The 21,903-nt window shown below is 39.0% G+C and overlaps 1 protein-coding gene across 3 annotated transcripts in view; it reads left to right on the plus strand.

Annotated features, from left to right (window-relative positions):
* The window catches only part of Unc5c (unc-5 netrin receptor C), a 385,500-nt gene that overhangs the window by 330,638 nt on the left and 32,959 nt on the right, over nucleotides 1-21,903 (plus strand). For 2 of the 3 annotated variants that reach the window (XM_004848093.4, XM_087215813.1), the window contains exons 8-12: nucleotides 4,593-4,649; nucleotides 6,677-6,868; nucleotides 7,537-7,881; nucleotides 10,676-10,763; nucleotides 19,730-19,898. In XM_004848093.4, the coding sequence (XP_004848150.1) occupies nucleotides 4,593-4,649; nucleotides 6,677-6,868; nucleotides 7,537-7,881; nucleotides 10,676-10,763; nucleotides 19,730-19,898 (851 nt within the window). The remainder of the gene's footprint in view (nucleotides 1-4,592; nucleotides 4,650-6,676; nucleotides 6,869-7,536; nucleotides 7,882-10,675; nucleotides 10,764-19,729; nucleotides 19,899-21,903) is intronic. The other variant, XM_004848094.4, reaches the window with a different exon arrangement.

The raw sequence follows: 21,903 nt of genomic DNA on the forward strand, positions 1-21,903 counted from the left end.
GTTGTATTTCAAAATATCGAGTAACTTGAAAAATCATGTTTGGGACTCGGTCTCTTCATCTGAAAAGGTTGTACATGTTGATCTCTGGAAATGATGGGCCAGCAGCTATAAGGTGGCTTGCAAACAAAAGCAACATGGCCTCACTATTTAAAGTGCTTGCTTCTGGGCCAGGGATTTAGCTCAATGGCTCCGTGCCTGTCTGACAAGTGCAAGGTCCTAAGTTCAATTCCCGGTACCAGAAAAAAGAAAAAAAAAGAAAGAAAAAGGTGCTTGCTCCTGACTGGGAGGCTGAGGAAGGAGGAAGGCAAGTTTGAGCTGAACCGGGGAAGGCAAGTTCAAGCTGGGGATCTAGCTCAATACAAAGGCCCTGTGTTCAATCCTCACTACTGCAAAAAATAACATAAAAGAATAAATAATGCCTGCTCCTATTTTCTAACTGCTTATGCCTTCAATGAAACTTAAAAGTTTCTCTTCACAGTCAAACCTCCAGTCCCTAGTGCCCCAGGTAAGAAAAACCTCCTCTTTCAAACATAAGTTTCGTTTAAATAAAATTTTAAAAGAAAAGCTTGCAGAGCATAAGCCGCTCCACTGTAGCCCCTGTCTGGATTGGCTCCCTAGACTGGCTGCTGCACGCTTCCCTTCCACAAACCCTATCCCTATGTTTCTTCTATCAATTCAAGAGAAGCAACCTTGACAGCTATCATCAGTGGGGGTGCATTTGTTCTGAACAATTCTTCCATGGCAATACTGCTCCCCACTGCAGGACATTCATTATGCTTGGCCCCCGCTCACTAAATGATAAAAAAAAAAAAAAAAAACACTAATTGTGTGACAGTCAAAACATCAGTGCCCCTTTTCAAGCATGTCCTTAGGCAGTGGCACCACTTCTGATTGGGAAACCCTGTTAAACAGCATCAGTTTTACCTCTGGCCCTGGAAAATTACTTCTGAAATATGTCTCTGTGTCTTTGCCAAAAGTGACGAAGGCCAAGCACAAACCTCTTTCAACAGAGAGGGGAAAAGAGAACACAGTACTTAAGAGTCCATTGCTCATAGTTTCTCAGAAGAACTGAGCTCCTCACCTCTGTTATAACTGGGGAAATTGAAATTCAGGCGAGTTGCCTAAGGTCACTGGTTAAATAATAGGCTGCATTGACTCTACACATAAAATCCCTTAAGAAGCAAGCATCTTAGTTCAGTTTAGCATATGCATCATGATATAATTGTTCATTATTTATTGATTACTTGCAATGTACCAGCACTTTACAAATCTCATTTATCCTTTCAACAGCTATAGAAACAAGTATTTCTACCCCTTCACACAAATTAGGAAACTGATGCTTAGAGAAGGGAAGTAGTTTGACCAAGGTCTCACAGCTAAAGTGGCAGAGCTGTGGGTCAAATTGAAGTTCATGGAGCTGACAAGCTCAAGTTCGCAAATGTTCCCTGCCTTGGCCAACAGCCCTGGTGTTTTTCAGTCCGCCTTCCTTTCAAGTAGCAGGAAAGTTGACTGAAATCCCTAACTTATGAACCACGCTGATGGCAGTGACACTAAAAATAATTATTTTTCACTGTGTTCTGCAAGAGATGTTATTTTTCATTATTGCTAGGACAGCTCTCAGCAGGGTCACCTCATTAGCTGAAGAAAATGTTCCCTGTTGTTCCATGAGAGATGGATCAGATGGACAGGCATAGAAACAAACACTGGAAAGTGATTCTGTGTTCCCTCGTTTAGGGGATGGAACAGTAATCCCTTTCTTCCCTGAAACCCAGCCTTCTAAGTGGTGTTTTACTTCTGGAGTTGCAGAAGTGTTTTAAAAGGGATGGAAAAAGTTTTATAGGGTTGCCTTCCAAAACTCTTTATCAGTGTTTCCATAACAGAGTAAATTGGGGTGTGGAGCTGTTAGTGAGCATACTTAATACTGGTCTGTTTTAAATTTTCCCATGTAGGAAAATAATGGTTTGGCTAGATTGGTCCTAATGGGCTATGAGGAATAACTAGTAGTGAGGGGTTTTTTTGTATTTTTACATTAGAACAACCTGAAATGTCAACACTTCATGAAGTATATTGATACTCATTGATGGACGTCTCACAAGCCAGAATTCATCTGTAAAATCCTACTTTGCTTGTTTTGAAGTTTATTTTCTATTTTTTTAAAAAAGTGATTTTTTTCAAAATTAGACTCAGTCACAGAAGTTGCATTTTATTGAAATAAAATCAAAACTCTCCATTACGAACCATGGGGCCTACATTACCTGGGGGTGCCCACCTCCCTGACCCATATGCATACTGCTCTGCCGGCTCTAACCTTTGATTTTACATGAGGACTTGGGGATGTTCTGCCCCTCTTCCTGGATCATTATTGCCTCCTGATCTTTACCTGGATGATTCTGAAAAAAAATTATTCCATAATTCCATGTGTTGGTCATCCCGACATCTCCAATCATACTACATTTTAAAATTTATTTTTAAAAGGGCTTTTTGAGGATTTCAAATTCTATTACTTTGTTTACTCACTTATTTTGTGGGAGAGTGTAATGTAAGGGGCATGAATGGAAGAAAGTATCTACCATGGCTAGAACAGAGTCTAGAATCTAATAGAGCTCAGGGGTATTGGTTGAATGAGTGAGAAAATGAAATCTGCTTCTGTGGCTTTAATTAAATATAAGTTTCAGAAAAACATCAAAGGCACAAATACATTTACTGAGTGATCTAAATCTAAATATGAGAAAGTAGTAATTAAAATCAAATTTATAAAATTCTTTTCTATTATTCTTTGCTCTGCCTGTCAACAACAGGAATTCTGTAGATGTAAGGAAGAAATTTCAGGCCATGTTATCTATCTCTGGTCATAGCCTGTCCTTTTTAAAAGATTCAGCTCTTCTACTTACTCACATAGGTCCAGGTCCTTACCAAGATTTTCCAGATGAACATCAGAGCATTTCCAAATATCCCATTTTATACTCAGTTCCTTGGCCCTCTCTTACCTGTAAAAATAAGTCTCTGACATTTCTCTGCTTTGTATTGCCATTTCCAAAAGGATGGCACCCGTGTCTGCTCTCCCACTAGCAGTGAACTTGTTTGGTCATGAGTCTTTGGGTTTCTAAAATAAAGCCTGTATTTGTCCCAGATGTCCTTTCACTGAGTTCACAGAATACAAATGGAAAAAGGTTATTACCAGACAGAGATGTTTAAAAATGAAAATCAAACCTAATACATGGACTCAGACAACCAGGATAAGGAATATAATATTTATAAAACTGAGTAGGAGGTTGCAATCCTTGCTGTAAAATAAAGCATTAAAAATTAATCCAGAGCAAACCTATCTGTGCTACAGCAAACCTGTCTTTCATTAAAGTAACACTGTGCCTCTCCCCAGAATTAGTTTCCCAAATAGGTAAATAGCTTGTAAGGACCAAATGTTCTGCAGACTGGGGAGCATGATTCAGAGTTACTTTTAGTAGAAAACCTTTAAAGACCTTTCATTTTTCAACCAATTAATTGTGACTTTTGCAGTCTCCCTGTATTTTTTGCCCTTGAGTATTATTAGAATGTTTGCTTCGTGTTCTTCCTTATTTGATTAATCCAAATGGTGCCCTATTATTTAATTAATTCATATGCTGCAGAATATTAAACCCTGGGGAACTGTGGGTGCCAGTTATAAGTTATACTTGAAATGTGCTCTCAGATTTTTTATTGCAAAAACTTTGTTTTACCCTTTTTAAGTGTTTTTTTCTCTATCTTCTTCCACATCATATTATCATTATTAGTATTTCACTGCTATTATTAGTTTCCTACTTCAGAATACACTAACAAGAAAACTTATAATACCTCTTCTTCATTTTCACTTGATATGAGGTTATTATTTTTGTCCAATTTACAGCATTCTTCTGAAGCTCTAAAATATCCTGATAACCTCTGGGCCTTATTGATTTTTGAATGATTTCAAATAAAAAACATCCAGTTTCCATTGCATTGACAAACTGCTCAGTCCCTGGGCAATCCCTATTGGATTCCCATTAAGTGAAAGGGACAAAAAAAACCCCAGAAAATCCAAAAAGTGGATTTGAAAAGGAGGGGAGAGGTGGTCATAGCTCTGCACAGTAAATGGGTACTTAACCTTTGACCAATGACGACAGGTCTTCTTTATTTCTATTAGGCCAAGAACAAGCTATGATTAAATAAGAAAGAAAAAACTGTTTAGAACCTTGCCGAGTATGTCCTGGGAATTAAAGCATATGGCAGGATAAGGGATAAAGATTTTCCTTATGCTAATGACCCTTGATGTCTGAAATAAATTAGATCCATTAGAGTTTATGCTCAATAAAAGGAAGACTTTAAGCACTCCAAAGTTAGTGACTCGAGACCAGTTTTTACTCTGAAATTCAATCTGCCTACTTATTAATTCTTAGTGAGGCTCCAGAGCAGACAAGGATACAAAAAATCATAACTCCGTACTGACCCAGGATTTTAAAGGGACACAGGTTTCTTTTCCTTTTCTTTTAATTAAACCATTTTTCATGCTTCCCATTTTGTTTCCTGCATTAATTTGATTTTGTTCCCATTTTTGTTTCATTTTTTTTCTTTTCAAGGTTTCATTTATCCTATTTCAACTGAACAGAGAACCCAGAATGAATATGGATTTTCTTGTAAGTTTGATGTTTGGATTTTATGTTGCTGAATAATCATTTAACATTATTGCCCCCAGTTCAAGTTTGCCTTTTGTTGGATCACAGATGTGCACACAGTAAACAGGAGCCTAATATATTCTAACATGAAAAGCAAATGAGATTTTCAATGCTGAAGAGAAGAAAGGGTCATTCTAAGTCTCTGCCAGCTTCAAAATCTATCCATCTATGATGTAAAGCTTGAGTCCCAGTAACTGAGAAAACATATCACGAAATATGCTGATATAAATAAAGAGCAGGGTTCAAATACTCAAAAGGAAAAGGTTAAGAAAATGCATATCTGTTGTGCTAGAAATCATTAATGTTGAATAAGTAATTATGGCCTGGCAAAGTAAAATATTAAGAATTTACATATAATATTTCCATATAATGTTCTGACCAGAGTTTAAAATTCTGTGGCAGGGCCCCAAATAAAACCCAGCAGAAGCAAAGGGAGTCAGCACTTAGAAAACCACACTCTCACAACCAAGAGGATTTGGGATGTCACTATTTTGTGGAAAAAATAAACTGTCAGTATGAACTTGATTAATGGAAAAGTGAATATTTTGGAAACTTTGGGAAGGACAATATTTTTAAAAAGAAGCACAATCCTTTCACAGTACATTTAAACACAAAACACCAAAAGAGACGGGGCAGTTTCCACCAGGAAATTTGTTTACCTGCCATCCTGTGGAAGTCACCATGACACCAGACTGTAAGTTATCACGTGTGCCGCTGGCAAATGAAAGAATGAGTCATTTCCTCAAATAAACCACGTGGCTCTGAGTCTGAAGAGAGAGCATTGGTTCCTCAAATTTTAAGTCACAGGACCCATACATTGGAATTCTCTCTACCCAAGAATGCCTATGTATATTAAATTGACCATAAAATTTGAGGGGGTTCTTGACCACCTGAAGAACCAAACAATGACACCCTCTTCTACAATGAACAGAGCAGCTTTGATTAACTTTGCAACTCTTCTGTGGGTCATGAAAGATGGAAGGTGGAGACTTAACACTGGCAAAGTGGTTCTGCAAGGCTTTAATTTTGTTGCTGATAGTTTAATTACCAGCTCTTTTGCCTTTTACCAGTTGAATCAAAGTATGCCCCATGCCACCAAGGAAACAGGCAGCATTTATAGAAATTCTTTCCTTACTTTACCAAGAAATAACCACCAGTGGACTGCACCCTGTGCTGGTCAAAGCTCACTTGGCTTCTGGGGTAATCTGACCTTCTTGGTCACTGATCCAGGCCTGTATCTTCCATAGCACACTTTAGAGCTATGTATATCCCAGTAATGAGAAGCTCAAATGCAACTCTTTTACAAGGGTCCATGGGAAGCTCAGTGGTAACACTGTGCCTATACCAGAAGTCTGGATTTTGAGAACATAGTGGTCTTAACCTCTGAGCCCCTGACTTGGGCTTTCTGAAAGCACACCTTTCTAGTCCAGTGTCTGCTGCTAATATTTGCTTTGCTTAGTTACACCATTCCCACCCACCCCTGCATTGAGTTAGGAGAAAGTAAGAGAGGTAGGGAAAGTAATTGTATGACCTGGAATGATACTTAGGAAAATATTCTGGTTTGATAAAAATATGGACTCAAAATATGCCATGTATTTCTAACAGTGTTTATGTTTTTTAAATAACTATCAGTGAATTCAAAAACCCTTCCAAACTTTTCACCTGAAAGGAGTAATAAACTTATTTTTTCTCTGTGGGTTGGGATGGTTTTAGCTCTGGTTTCTTTATATGCTAGTAATAAATGGTCTGTTATGCTGCCCAATTATAAGATAGATTATTGGGTGGATTGATGCAGAGTGAGAAAGAAAAAGAAATCAGAGATAATTTTCCACTGAAAGGCCACAGTCATTTTATATAGCTTTTGAAATAGATTTGAAATTAACCTATAAAAAGGGCAATAAATGTCCGAAAAAATTATAGCAATACATATGTGCACTGTGGGAAATTTCTATAAGTAGTTGGTCCCGTGTTTTATTCTCTCCCTCCAGCTGCTCCTGACTCAGATGATGTGGCGCTCTATGTGGGAATCGTGATCGCGGTGATAGTGTGCCTGGCCATCTCTGTGGCCGTGGCTCTGTTTGTGTATCGGAAGAATCATCGGGACTTTGAGTCCGATATTATTGACTCTTCAGCCCTCAATGGGGGCTTCCAGCCTGTGAATATCAAAGCAGCCAGACAAGGTCAGTGGGCATCACACTTCACAGCCTGCTCCTTATGTGAGCCATTTCCCTGTGTGGCTTCAGACTCGTGACTTATGTATGGGTCATCCAGTTCAGCTAGAATGTAAGCTCCACGAAGGCAGCGATTTTCATTGACTTCACTCATTTCTGGCTTGGTGTCATTCCATATAACAAATTGGAACTGACCAAGTGCACAAATTACCTTTTTCATTTCTGACAGTTTGCTGTGTCCTACTTTTTAACTTGTTTTCTAAAAATGCATCGATTCATTGACTGACTTCCTGGTCTCTTTGTCTCCCTTTCTTTGACAAGACATCTTGTATTGCTTTGACTGCAGTGGATTACAGATGAACCCAATCCAGAGCAGACAAAGGAACCTCTTAGCAAACAGTGACCTCCTTGTGGGGCTTATTGTCCAATCCTGTCTGTTGAAATAGCCAAATACCTTAACTAAACATAGAAGGAGCTGGGCCACTTGGAAATGGCCCATAGTAAAACAGATTCTTGTTGCCAGTCTGGCATGTTTTCAGCAGAGCCTCAGAGTCTACACATCCCCAGTGTTAGCTGAGTGCTTTGCTTCTGGCCCAGAGAGTGGGCGGCGGAGTCTGAGTAATGTAGGTTGCCTGAATGGAGATTGCAAATGGAATTCTCTTCTCTTTCTGACTCAGATCTCCTGGCGGTGCCCCCGGACCTCACATCGGCTGCAGCCATGTACAGGGGACCTGTCTACGCCCTGCATGATGTCTCGGACAAAATCCCAATGACCAATTCTCCAATTCTGGATCCACTACCCAACCTGAAAATCAAAGTGTACAACACCTCAGGTGCTGTCACTCCCCAAGATGACCTCTCTGAGTTCACAGCCAAGCTGTCCCCCCAGATGACACAATCCTTGCTGGAGAACGAGGCTCTCAACCTGAAGAACCAGAGTCTGGCCAGGCAGACTGACCCGTCTTGTACAGCATTTGGCACCTTTAACTCCCTTGGTGGTCATCTCATTGTCCCTAATTCAGGTAATTTATAAAAGTTTAAATGGCAAAGATGCAGATTGAAACCATGCTCTTTATGCCCAATCTCTTTTGTTTGTTTTCATTAGACTTAAAATGTTAAATGTAGCCTATCTAAGCCAAATCTGCTTTCAATATAAATCAAATATTGCTTCAGACAAAATCAGCAAAACCGTTTATCTTCCTGTAACCAATTCTGCAAACACTTCCTCTAGAAATATTTTATTCACAACTTTCTGCTGAGCTGTAATTCAGAACTAGTATTGACTTCTTTCTCATAGAACTTCAGAAGGCAACATCAAGCCAGGAGCCCTGGCTGCTGTCACTATACCTTAAAAGTACAATTAATTAGGAAACATATCAATTAGTCCAGTTTTTTTGAAAGCAAAACTTCAGAATACTAATTTTCAGATGATCAGAGACATCAAAATAGACATCACATCTTCATTCATCACATTCATCTTCATTCATCTTCTGTTCACTACAGAGTCTTCATCCATAAGGTATTTATAAAATATTCACACAGACCTCGGATATACCCACTATGAGCCCCACCTCATAGATGTCCTTTTGAGGTATTATTTAGTTTTCAGTTTGTTATGTAGTTTTATTTGCAACTAGAGAAAAACCCTCATAAAGATCTTTCATGGTAAACTTCATTTAGCAACTGACAATATTGGAAATCATTAATCAATAGTAGCAGTGGCTTTGCAGCCATGGGTCATTGGAGGGCTAATAACTTCTTCTCTGAACCTACCTTAATTCTTTTGGACAAGGTTGTGAATATTTCTAAATACAGAAATAGAAAGCAACTTCATCAACCTAATGTGTTAGTGTCATATGAAAAATATGGTGAAGTAATATACAGACCCATGGGTCTCCAAGCCTGAACATGAAACTGTCTTTGGGTCTTCTTATTCACCCCCTCGTTTCAATGCCTTGGTGACATTTTACCCCACACCATTAAACAGAAATCTTAATAAAATTAGAATATTAAATAGAATTCAATTTTTTCTTTTTCTATACATTTTTACACAGGTGAAATTGTAAGTAAAATATTTTGTTCATCTTTTTCTCATTAATTCTCATGCTAGTTGCATGTTTTTAAAATCATGATATATATCTATAATAGTACATCACATGACTACATCAAAGCATTTTCTGTTGTTCTTACATTACACATTATAATTATAATTATTTCTAAGACAATTCTTTTCCCTGTGATACTTTACTCAGGGTCTTCCGCTTTTTCCTTCCCTTTTCTAAACCTGCCACTTTTTCATATGTGACATTATAAAGGTTTCTTAAGTGAAAGAGAGGGAACTGACATGCTTTAAATTCTTAATATGTACGAGGCAGTGGTGATCACCCTACACTATTTCATTTACCAGAGTAACAACAGTTACCCACATATGCCAAGCATATTCTTATTACACCTACAATTTTTTCATCCCTTAACAAAAATGAAGGTACATTTCACAATTCCACTGTGGGAAAAACACCTGCTGAGGCTTGGCAGCGTCAGGTGCGGTCCTCCTGCTCCCACTGTGTGCTCTCTACAACCATTCTGGATGTGAGCATGACATCTTGCTTCCCACAGCACCATGGCCCTTGGGTTATGTTCCTTGTCCAAAAGTGCAGGCCTCAGCATCATGGAACAGCTGTGTGAAGACTGAGCAGTGCCTCCCCCTTAGCTCTCCATTTTCTCATTCTTGAGACTTCTCAACATAGGCAAGTTTTCTTGTTGCCACATGCTCACTTGGCATATTCCATTTCCTTGCTAAGTTACATGTTTCTCAGTACAAGAACATCATCATTTACTTCTTGGTGTTCACAGCAGTGTCAAACACGGTCCTCACATACACCATACACTTTAATTGCACTGGATTAAAATGAATTTCATGGGAATAAAATGGTGGAGCAAACACCTCCAGAGTGCTGGGGACCCTGAGTCACTCACGGTGGAAACCAGCAGTGTAGGACAGTGGTTCTTACACGGTAGGTCCCAAACTACCATCTTGGGCATCACCTGGCAACTTAGGACAACAAAATCTCCCACTCATCCCCAGACCTTCTGAATCAGAGACTGGGTAAGACTTCCACAAGCCCTCCAGGTGATCCTTTTGAAAGCTCAGCTTTTCAAATGCTGCTGTTAGGCAGAGTTAGCACGAATGCAGCTCAAGCCCATGGTCCTTCTAAAGAGCACCAGTTAGTGACTAAGTAGTAACCAGCCATCACTTCCTAGAGTTATAGATTAGAAAAAAGGCTCCTCACCAACTAATATTTTTTGGTGGAATAACACTGATGCTAACCAGATATTTCAGAAATAAATGTGTGTGTGTGTGTGTGTTTGTTGTTGTTTTTTTGTTTTTGATAGGCTGAAGTTAGCATTTCCCTAACTCTGAATCTTGGAAAGAATTTTTTTTAATTAGAAACAATGCAACATTATAGCTGTTTGAAATTTTAATAGCAGTTGTTGGTTTTCCCCTTGTTTTACAAGGAAAACAACAGTGGAACCATCTGTTTGATTCCTTAAATAAAACAAGAGTTTAAAAAATTACCTCATTCCTTTAAGTAATTCCATAACAGTTCAGAGGGAACTGTGGTAAGGAGTAAGGCCCATAAGGAAGGAAATCAGGGTAGCTATGAATATTTACATAGCCTTAGAGAAAACAAAGCAGGCTGAGGGCTAAATGCTCACAAGAAATCACATCATTCCTTTTGGTTACTGCAAAGGCATTCCAAAAGTTTCCTTTTGATTCCAAGCTCTTGTGCAACTGATTTTCTCTTTGCTATTCAGGGGTGAGCTTGCTGATTCCTGCCGGGGCCATTCCCCAGGGGAGAGTCTATGAGATGTATGTGACTGTACACAGGAAAGAAAATATGAGGTAAATACGCTTTGATGCACTTGACTTTCTAAATGTCTAAGTTGGATAGAAATAAGAAACAACATATTTTTGAAACATACAATGAATGACATACGTTTTTTCCCTAGGCATATAAAAGGTCGTTTTATTTTTCTTTATCTTTGACACTTCAGACACTTTTGCAGATCTTGAGCATGAGTGGAATGACAAAGACCCTTTTCCCAAATAGACGTGGCCATTTTAGGAAGCACAAATCAACCAAAATGTGATCCACAGACTGTCCAGAGAGATATGTCGGTGGACACAGAGGCATTGATTTCATGAGGCCTGGCTCCAGAATCCAGGCTGCTCTCCTTACAGGGTTAGAGTCACAAGAAATCCAACACCTTTAACCCCTGCCTGCTCCTCGTACTTCAGCCCAGGCTCTTACGCACAGATTCCCCCTGTTACCAACTTCCTGCTTTTGTTCAGCACTTATCAGTTCCATACCCAGGCCTTTCAGACTGGGTCTAGGCTTGATTAAAACTAGATGGACTGAAGAAGCTCTATTTCAAATGTGTCATAATCATAAAAGATGAAGTTATTTTAAGTTAAAAAAAGGATTTAAAAGTCCTAAATTCAATTTTGTTTGGCCTCTGACAAATCTTAGGTGTCTTTCTTGATTAGTTCCCACATCAAGTGTGCATGTGGTAAACACTGCCTCAGAAGCTTGATGGTTGGATGCTTCTGAAGAATGCTGAGGTCTTAAAATAAAAGATGCTGTGGAAATGGAGATCCTCATCAGTACTGATCCTTGCTTGCCTGAGAGGAAAGGTATCATTCCTCCTCCCTGAGCAATGAGTACACAGCATGAGGGACAGATGGAGAACTGGGTTATTGTTATTATGCATTATACCATTTCCCTGTCCTGTCTCATCCTGAGAAAAGCATCCATTTTTAGTCCTGTTCTTCAGTAGCTGAAAAGCCCTTTTATCATGCGCTCAGGTGGAGATATTGGTATTTATAATCGGTATGACCCAGAACATTTTTTTCCTTGGGTAGTGTACTTTCACCTACACAAACAATAGCCAGACTATGAGAATAATAAAATTCCGTAAGCATTATTCATGCCTTAAACTTAAGCAACAGTCACTAACAGGCTTCCATTTACCCACATCAAATATTCATTTTTTTTCATCCCCAATGCAAAGCAACTTTCCCAAGCCCTCAGATCTCCCTTCTTGTGCAGCTGAGAAAAGATGAGCAGATTTCAAGATCTCTTTATTTTATTTTATTTTCCTTGTCCAGAGTCAAGGTTAGAATTAAATACATACATCCATTCACAAGGCCTTTGCCAACATGGACATTTAGTGTAAATAGAAATGGGTGTACCTTGCATTTTTTTGCAGAGAAGCAGTGAGGTGCTGGTAGTCTCTGCTTTCCTGGGGTGACCATCATCTCCAGCTAAACACTGAACCTCCAGGGGCTGCCTGGGTGCTGGCTGAAACAGATGGTATTATGCTCCCACACATCTCGTCACTGCTATAGTTGGCTCCCTAACCAAGATGATTGTACATTTTAGATGAAGGAAAGAAAAAACAAAATTGATAAAGCTAGATACTTCTGCTTTTAGGACCCTCTGCCTTTGACTAGAAAGCAAAGAAAATGATAAATCACTGCTTGCTCTGCCTACCAGCTGAAGCTAGGTGTGCAGGGAGTTGCTCTATTGAATTTGGTGTGCATCAGAGAACTTTTGTTTATAAAAATGAAACTAGAGAAAGTTCAAGATCTCTAAAGGAAATATATACCCAAGACCATAACACAAGGAAGAAACACAAAATGACAATAGTCTGAGATACATGAGAAGCCCTATCTACACTAATTTTCTGTTATGAACTAGGTGCATTTTTCTTGTAAAAGCACAAAGGCAAGAATGCGCTTTAGAGTTTAGTAATAAAACAAAGCATTGCAATCATTTATTCAGCATATTCTTAATTTCATTTATTCTTCAATGCAATTCTGGAAGTTATGATGCACTCCACTTTAATGGTAAAGAAAGGAAGGCACAAGGACATCAAGTCGCATAGTCAAGATTTTGCAGCCAGTGACTAAGGAGGCAGAATTCCAACTGCAGTTCACCTGACTGCAAGGCTTCTCTGCGCTGTGATGGCTCTTCCATCCCTCCTGCACAGCAGCAGCACACAGACCAGGCCTTGGCCTCCTTAGTGGCCTGTGGTTTGGATGCATACTTGGTTGCTCAATGAAGGCCCTTCCAATCTTCACAGGACAGGAGATGGCACAACTATTCTGTGAGGAGACAGGGTATGCACATCAGAAGATGTGAGTGTTACTTCAAGGCATTTGTAGAAAAATTCTGAGCAGTTTCCTCCCGTCCAGTTCCTTCTATTGTATTCCAGACTGAGTGTGTCCATCTGGGTGCCGTCCAGCTCGTCATCTGCTGATGTGAACCATCTGAAGGGGTGGGGGCATGAGCTTAATTACATGTGGCATCCTGAATGTGACAAGATAGGCCTTAACATTACTGAATCTGCTCTCAGAGAAACTCCAGGCTGGCAGATGGGCGGCCTGGCCAAGCCAGAGGCCAGGCGGGTGCTTCTCACTGGAGGATTTTTCTCTCCTGCTTTCCTATCTCTGGAGAAATACTCCCATGCTGGTTTGGGTGTGATGAGAACCTAAAAAGAACAGGCAGGGACAAGGAAGATGACAAAGAGTATTACATACATACCTAGCTCCTAACCTAGAATGGTTACTCAGTGACCGTTTTTGAATGAAAGAATGAAAATTTGTAAAGATAAATGAATCAATCACAGTATAAGAGTATCTCAAAAGTCAAAGGTAAAGAGGTCTTCAGGATGGAGGTAACTGGCAATGATGATACTAAAAACATAAAGACAGAGGAAGAACAATAAAAAGTATTGGATTTGTCAACTATAGGACATTGGTGGACTTCAGAAAATTTTTATTGGTGAAATTGTTGTAGATACTGCTAAGGTGTAAGTTAGTGACAAAACTATCTTACAAATCTACCAAAAAGAATAGTAAAGCATATGTTAGGATAAAATAGAAGGCTAAATTTTCTTAAGGTATGTAACTATATAGGAGAGGTTTTTGTTTAACATGTTATTGTTTGGAGTTTTGTAAAATAGTAGTTGACATTATTTCTCAGTGAAAGTTGGAGATATTTCTCCTTTTGGGTAGAGATTCCTTTATCATTCATGAGTCCCAAGTTCCTCTGTTTGAAGGAATTACTATAGAAAGACTAAAGAGGAGAGGTAGTGGAGTTCAGGTATATATATGTAAATCTCTTTCTCTTCAGATTCTTAGTAGTGGTTAGAAGTAGGATTTATTGAAATCCTACTTAGAAAGAAGTGCTTCAAAGTAGTTTGTAAAAAACACATTCCTTTCAATGAAAGGGAAAATATTTAAAGTTGTTGCAAAAAGAAAATGGGAAAAATAAGGTTATAAAAGATAAGGTAAAGTCAGGTGAGCAGTTAGAATGTAAAGTGTTTGATGTGATTCCCAGCACATTTACTGGCAATAGATCATGAATTGCCCCTTTCAAACATGTGGGAAGTTAGAGGATCCACATTTTTATGGGGGAAAAGAATATGCCCAGAAAAGGCTTCATTGTTTCTTACTTGCTTCCTCATGAAGAAGATACTTTGTTACTATAAACTAACAGTATCTTTGGGCTGGGGATTTAGCTCACTGGTTTCACCGCCTGCTGGGCAAGCACAAGGACACAAGTTGGATCCCCGGGAGCAAAAAACAACAACAACAACAAAAAAAAACCTAACAGTATCTTTTAAATAAAAATTGCAATGAATTTCACCTATTGGTATCCCTCAATGGAATTAGACTGTCTAGGCTCAAATATACATACACAGGAGCACAGTGCTCAGGTGTTCTGGCTCAATCCAGGGACAGATTTGCCTGTCTAAAATGGTGGCGTGCCCTTCAGAGTGGCTTCTATACATATATATATTTTTGCTCAATTGAGCTTTTGATAGCAAGTGAGTTAGATATTCCCTGTCAGGTACCGCGAGTGCAGATATTTCAAGTTGCCAGTTACATACGAAGGCATGTGCTTTAAAAGGCAGCTGAGCCTAGAGTGGAATTGTCATCCTGGGGGACCTGACAGAAGACACATGCATCCACAGAAGGCGTTTCTCATCACAGGAGGCACCACAGAGGTGGATGGAGGCAAATTCTTTTCAAAGAGTTTTGTTCTAGCAAAACAGCTACAAAGGCCCTAACCGAAACCCATGAATGGCCATGGTGTGAAAGAAACCAAATGACTTGCATTTAAAATCTAGCTTTGCTGTTGACTAGCTGTGCCCTTAGGCAAGTGTGTTAGTGTCTCCAGATTTCAGCTTCCTCTCCTGGGAAAGAAGTGATATAAATACTCATTCCAACCACCTTACAGGTGCGCCCAGAGAAACAAATGCAATTACTTATACGGAAGTTTTGTAAATTATGTATTTTGAGGTAGAAGTTCCCTCACTGATAATGGCAAAGAATGAAAAAATATCTCTGACAGGGAACAAACTCTCCATGGGCTTTGTCCCGGAGGACTCAGAAGCCGTGCACCATTTACCATGATGTTATGCTAGGTGGACTTTGAAAAGCCTTTAAAATTTGTATCATTGTTTATTGCTGAATTTCTACTAATTGTTGCATCGACGGCTAATTTTTGTCTGTGTTCATTTCTATGTCAAAGGCAATTAATATTTACAAATTGTTTGCTTGGATTAGGTAACATGAGACATAAAGAGTGAAACCCTCTGCAAAAATATGAATCAGACTTATCTATTTTTACTATTTTGTTTTATATATCTTTAATATTCTCCTTTTATATAAAAAGGAGATGGGGATTTAGAAACTCCACCTTTGGTTTCACATAGTTATGTAAATCTTACCTAAATCACTCCTTCCACTTATGCTTGAAAATATTTCCAATTTTATGCTATTTCTCTCATCTTAAAAGCATAGAAGAGATTCTTTTTTTTATTTGTTTTTTGTCCCCTAGTAAAAATTCCTCTTTCCCACTTCCCTGTTCATTACAACCTGGCATCTCATTGGGTTAATAAACTCTTTTGACACCTATTTCCCTCCTCGTGTCCCACTTCCCTGGCTATCCCCCCTCCAGAAGCACTGCCCATCAGTATTGCATGCCAGGGGTAGCCTGGGAGGTACAATCTGACAGCTCCCTCACCCCACAGGGAGTCTTCTCCCTTCTGCTCCAACTCAACATGAGAAGAACCCGCTCCTCCCTGGCTCCCAGCACCAACAGCAAAGGCCAGACTGAGAGACAGATGTTTCCAATCCACAACTATATTGAAAGAGCCACTTGAAATAGATTTCACTTTAGTCTCCTTCCTTAAAAGTTTAATGCTAGCTTCTCAACGTACACTTATATCTAAAAGGTGATAGCAGTGCTCAAGAAAATGCAATCATTGTCAGATGTTTTGTTTTTTTTTTCCTCTCCCTTGACAGGAAAAGTAGAATTAAGGAATAATAAAGTCACTGCCTAAGGCAGATAGTGTAATATTAACTATGACACAATGAAAGCAAAACTTCACTGACATTGTAAGAGAATGAATTTCAGACTGGATGGAAGGAGGACAAACTGGGTTATGGGAAAATGAAAACCTGAGTGGTAAAGGGGAGAGTCTTGAGGTCTCAAGCTGCTGCCAATAACCTAATGATTCCAAAATATAAGTACATTTCCAATACCTAACAAACTTTAGATGTAATAGAGGAAACTTTGTTGATAGTCGTAGTGAATGGAGATGATATTAAAAGACCAAAAGTAGGAAAGCTTGTTTGGGTTTCTGAATAGGAAAAGACACAGGTTGGTGAGATACTAATGCAGTTTTAGAAAAAGAAAAGGAGCAGCAAGAACCTAGGCATATTCAGGGCCATAAATGCCAAGCTCTGCTTCAGTTTTTAGAAGCAATGATTGCCAACTACAAAAGCTCTAGGATTTGGCCTTGCTTGGTCAGCTCTCCATTAGCTACCAGTTTTGTGGCTGCTGATAGAGGACATAAATCTCTTGGGTCAGAGACAAAGGATGGTTTATTAGTCACAACAGTAGCACTACCGAGAGTAGCATCATTTTTGTGGTAGTTTCCTGAGTCTGAGTTCCCAAAAGGTAACACAAAGAGAGTCAGTTGCATCTACACATTTCAATAAAGGCCTCTGGGCTTAGGGTACCTTAGTCTTTTTTGTGTTGAGAAGTAGACCTGCGCTAGTTGCTCCAAAGGCTGACACTGACTCTGTCTTCCAAGCCAACTGCTCTATAAGCATCCTTGAACAGTCAAGAACATGCAGTAACATGAGAAAATTATCTTCCAACAGTGCTAAAGATAATAATAGTTGCTATCATCCATTGAGTGTTAAATTAGGCCAAGTCATAGATGTGAACTAACTTCTAGAGGATGTAATAAATGTTAGAGAAACTGTAAAGACTAAAGAAAAATAAATTTTAAGTGGGCACTGCAAGTACAACAAAGTTGATGTGTTCTTTATTAATATCCATGTGAATAAGATCGAAAGACGTCACCTGGACATCTTAAATATAAACAATTGGTTTATATTTAGTTGAACTAAATAACTGAGAAATATTGGCATTAGATAGGAAAGAGGTTTCAAGTAGTGTCCTTGACAAGTTCTCTGCCCTTACCTTATCCTTGTATTATGATGTTATCAGTAATTATTAAGGGGAACGTAAAAGGCAGGCATATCTGATTTATGGAAGATAACCACTACTTGGAGGAGAGACAAGCATTAAGAAATTTACCCAGATATTTTGCCAGAAGAGAATATGTAGGCAGTAGCAGACATCTCTGACAAAGTATTTCTCAAAAGTGATAATGTACTGTACTTATTTTTAGCTTTAAAGAAATTTAATGTATTTGAGTTTTACATTTTGGCCAATCAAGATTCCAGGTGATCGATATATGGACCACTTTTGAATTTAAAAGACAGACCTGTGTCTTTTAAATTGACTCTCTTGATTATTTTACTAAATAATCTTTCTCTGACATTTAAAATGAAACATGCTGCTTAAAACAAAATTGGGTATTTGAGGTACCACTTGAGTGTTAAAATCTTTGCGTCACAGAACAGAAATAAGTAAGAATGATAAATGTTGAATGTTAACAGGTATTTTCACAGGTTTGACTTGTTCCTTCACAAAGTTAGGACATTAGGGAAAGGTACACTTAATACAAATGAATGGGATAAGCAACTGAGACCTAAAATTTGACCTTTGATTTTATATATTTAATTTGTTCCTATAAACTTTGTCAATAAAACAATATTAGGAAAAAAAAGGAAATTTACAATGGAATTATTAAGGTAAAGTTAAAAGCTAAATATAAATGTGCATGCCTAGATTCAAAATCTGTCATTACAGGCAGAACTACCTCAACTTAGCCTAAGACTCTTTCAAGTTCAGAATAATTCAAATGGGCTTTACCAAATTACTCAACCTCCTTGCAGCTTCCTTGCCTTGTTTTATAAAGGAAATATTTGATCATGCTATTTCCAACTTCTCCAACTGGAGCTTGCTGAATAATATTTACAAGTAATGGTTTGATTGAGAATAATCTCATGCAGCAATTTTGTGAGGCGTGAATATACTGCACATTCCAAATCAAAGGGAAAATTCTTCCTCCTATAGTTTCTACTTGCATACTGGGTTCATTTCAAGATGCCAAAATTTAATTAAGACACTGAAATAATGAGAAACTTCCACATGGAAATTAATAAATATAGGGAGAGATCTGGAAAACACGTTTTGCCAGCTGATGTAGAAAAAACTTCAGGATGTTTGGTCTCTAATAAAGATTTTAGAGATTTCATAACAACATCCAAATAAACAAAGTGGGCCAGAAAGCAGGTCAAAGATACATAAAATTTCAAGGAAAGCAGACTGTGTTCATTCCAGCTGAGAATATTTTGTAAATTTGAGTAGATAATAAGGTGGCCCTTTGAAGCTATGGACTGTAATTGTGGATGAACCTAAAAACCATACGTCATCCATGCTGTGGCATGGCTCTTGATTTGAATGGAAAGGGAGTTCCATGAACCCTGAGGGCCCTTGTAAGTCTGAAGACTGCTGTTCTGAAAGCTACCTCAGGTAGAGTTCTTGAGATGGTACAAGTTTGAGTTCCAGCACTGACCAGCCCTTGTGAGCTAGGAGTTTGAGGCAATCTGCCCAATACTTTTGGGATGACTTCCTCACTTATCACTGATAGGTTGGATCAATTTATCCATTTGCTTTTAGTTACTTTCTTTAAGTGAAAAGAATGAGTGAGGTTTTAAAAAATATACAAGAAAATAAGGAATTTGGATTTTTGAGGTTCTTTCTGCCCAGATTCTCTGAGCGTGAAATATGTAAGTCAAGAGATCTCATTTTATTTAACTTGCTATAGAAATACAGTTCTATATTCTTTTGGTCATATTTGAAAGAATGAGTCTGCTATACTAGCCTGAATTATTTCCTAAAGTCATTTGGACTAAGTTTAGCTCTAGGGTGTCCTCATTCTGAAATGAATTTTTAAAAGTATTTTTCAGTTAGGTCCTAAAAACGCAAAAGCATTTAAAACCCTGTGAGACCAATGACAAGTATTATCAGAAAACCTGGTTATATAACTTCATAAGAATTCTGTTCTTTCTCATTCCATCCTGAAAGTAGCCTTCATAAATTCAGAGGAAGCTATCAAAGGCAGACCTGTGTCTGAGGAAAGCAGATCAAAGAGATTCACTGTTATCATAAAGACCTCCAGTCCTGCAAGATCAAAGTCTTGGTATAAAGAGCATGTCTCCCCATTTATTTCTGCCTTGGCCCCCACCCCCAAAAAAGAGCTCCAAGAGAAAATGATTTGAACTGTTTGTGCAACTTTAGATCTCAGATCTCAATGAGTACATAATACATCAGTGCTATGAAGGGTCACTAAGATGGCTCCTGCTCTCCACAGGCCCCCCATGGAAGACTCGCAGACACTGCTGACCCCTGTGGTGAGCTGTGGGCCCCCTGGAGCCCTGCTGACCCGCCCCGTCATTCTCACCCTGCACCACTGTGCAGACCCCAGCACCGAGGACTGGAGGATCCAGCTCAAGCACCAGGCAGCACAGGGACAGTGGGAGGTGAGGGCATTCTGGTGGGGAGGTGGGGTCCAGCGGGAGCCTTCTGGAAGACCTTTTCTTCAACAAAACATGGGTGGGAAAAGGTGAGACAAGGGTGAGAGACAGGCAGACAGTCTGTTTCCTAAGTGCTTTATCTTCTGATTGACAGACACAAAGAAAAAGATGGTCAAACATAAGCTAACTCAGGGAAAGTATACTCAAAAGTCTCAGACAAATTCCTTTTGGAATATAGATCCTGTATATTGGGAAGTGATATTTATTCAATTAGTTTGCAGGCAGAGAAACATTGCAGACAAGTAATTAGAAATAGCTTTTATGAACTGGACTTGGAAATTTAACCTGGGAGAATAGAAAAGCCATGTCTCCAAAATGCCACCAGACCGAGGAAAACCAGTGGCACCTTATCTCTGTGTGGCTGTTGCCACCATAACTTGTAAAAGTCCATGTCTTAAACGGGTTCTGTTCCCTACATCAGATCACTTTACTCAATACTTATATCTCAGGAATATGTTCATCAAATAATATCAAGTAATTATAAAAACTAATATAAGTGTAAATTTACATTAAAGTTTATACATATAAAATATGAACTTATATACAAAATATAGATTATATACTTTGTAATTATGATATTTTTCTTTTAGCAAAGAAATTTCTAAAGATATATATGAAAATTTCAGCCCATAATATTTTAGGAAAATGTAAAGTTAGCAGAGTAGCAGGGCCCCCTGGGATTCCCTAGATTTTCCTTTCTGAACATTTACCTCTTGTGGGCATATAAAGAAATCAATCCTTGCTAGAGGATCCAAAATCTAGGTTATCTTTAAGTTAAGACCAGACTTAACCAGATCTTACTTTAATCTCACTTAAACTGTAAACTGTTTACATTAAAGAAAAACATCCAAAACCTTATCTTAAATGACCCTCAAGTGTTTGCAAGATTCCCTGCCTGATACCCTATCATCTCTGGGGTTGAATAATACAAGTACAATAGCCAGAATGCACTAGAGACAGAAGTGTAGAAGGGAGCGTCCTCATGAGGAGGCCCACCGTGAGTGAGTTCTGGGATGTGGCCACCCTGTGCTTGGCTGTGCCTTGGGGAGGCTCTGTAACAAACCATCTTGGTGATCCTGAGGTTTGCCTTTGTCCTGCTGGATAGTGCATCTTCTTTCCACGTGTCCTTTTGGAGCTGCAGTAAACTCAGAGGTACTAAGCTTCTTTCTGTTTTTTCCTTTTCAGTGTGAGCTTCCTTTTGGGAGAGAGGTTCAGTTGAAAAACTAATTTCACCAATGCTGTTAAAATACCACTCAGGTGGTACAATATGGCCTAATAAACCACCACCCAAGGTGGCTGCTTCTTTAATAGCTCTTCCCAGTCCTGGAGACCACATTTATGATGAAACAGTCATTCATTCTTTTCAAAAAACTGTTGCTGGATGCTCACCATGCACCAGGCCTGCTAAGACGCAATGGAAAGCAGAGGGGACATGCTCCTGCTGCAGAGATTAAGTAGCCTGTGCAGAGAGTAAATCATGCTCACATGTGTACTTTGTTTCTCCCACATGACATTATATTTTAAATTTGAATTAGTTAAAAGCTGGAAGATTTCACATAAAGATCTGACATTCCAGTTTCTCTCGGGAAAGTCAGGGTCCCATGTGCCCGGGACCTGCGTCCCTGCCAGCCTCTCAGGCCAGGCTGGAGACCGGGCTCTGCAGAGAGGCTGTGCTCTGCCACAGGCCCCACTGCTCCCTTGCGTTTTCGGCTCTACCTGCTTCCAGGGTTTCAGTTCCAGCTCCTCCAGTAGGTAATGATGCTGGGACTTTGGCCATCATTTTATGAATTCTGTGCTTGCTCTTTCTGATTATTTATACTTTGGTTTGAGCCATGTGGATAAATCAAACATGACTGAAATAGTAACCATGTTTTACCCCTCACTTCTATTTATTTTTGATATATATTTTAAAGCTTAAGAGTAGTCTATTTGATAGATTATATGGGGGAAC

The sequence above is a fragment of the Heterocephalus glaber genome, unplaced genomic scaffold (genome assembly GCF_053883595.1).
Source record: "Heterocephalus glaber isolate CG9 unplaced genomic scaffold, H.glaber_assembly_v1.0 deba00001454, whole genome shotgun sequence".
Taxonomy (NCBI): domain Eukaryota; kingdom Metazoa; phylum Chordata; class Mammalia; order Rodentia; family Bathyergidae; genus Heterocephalus; species Heterocephalus glaber.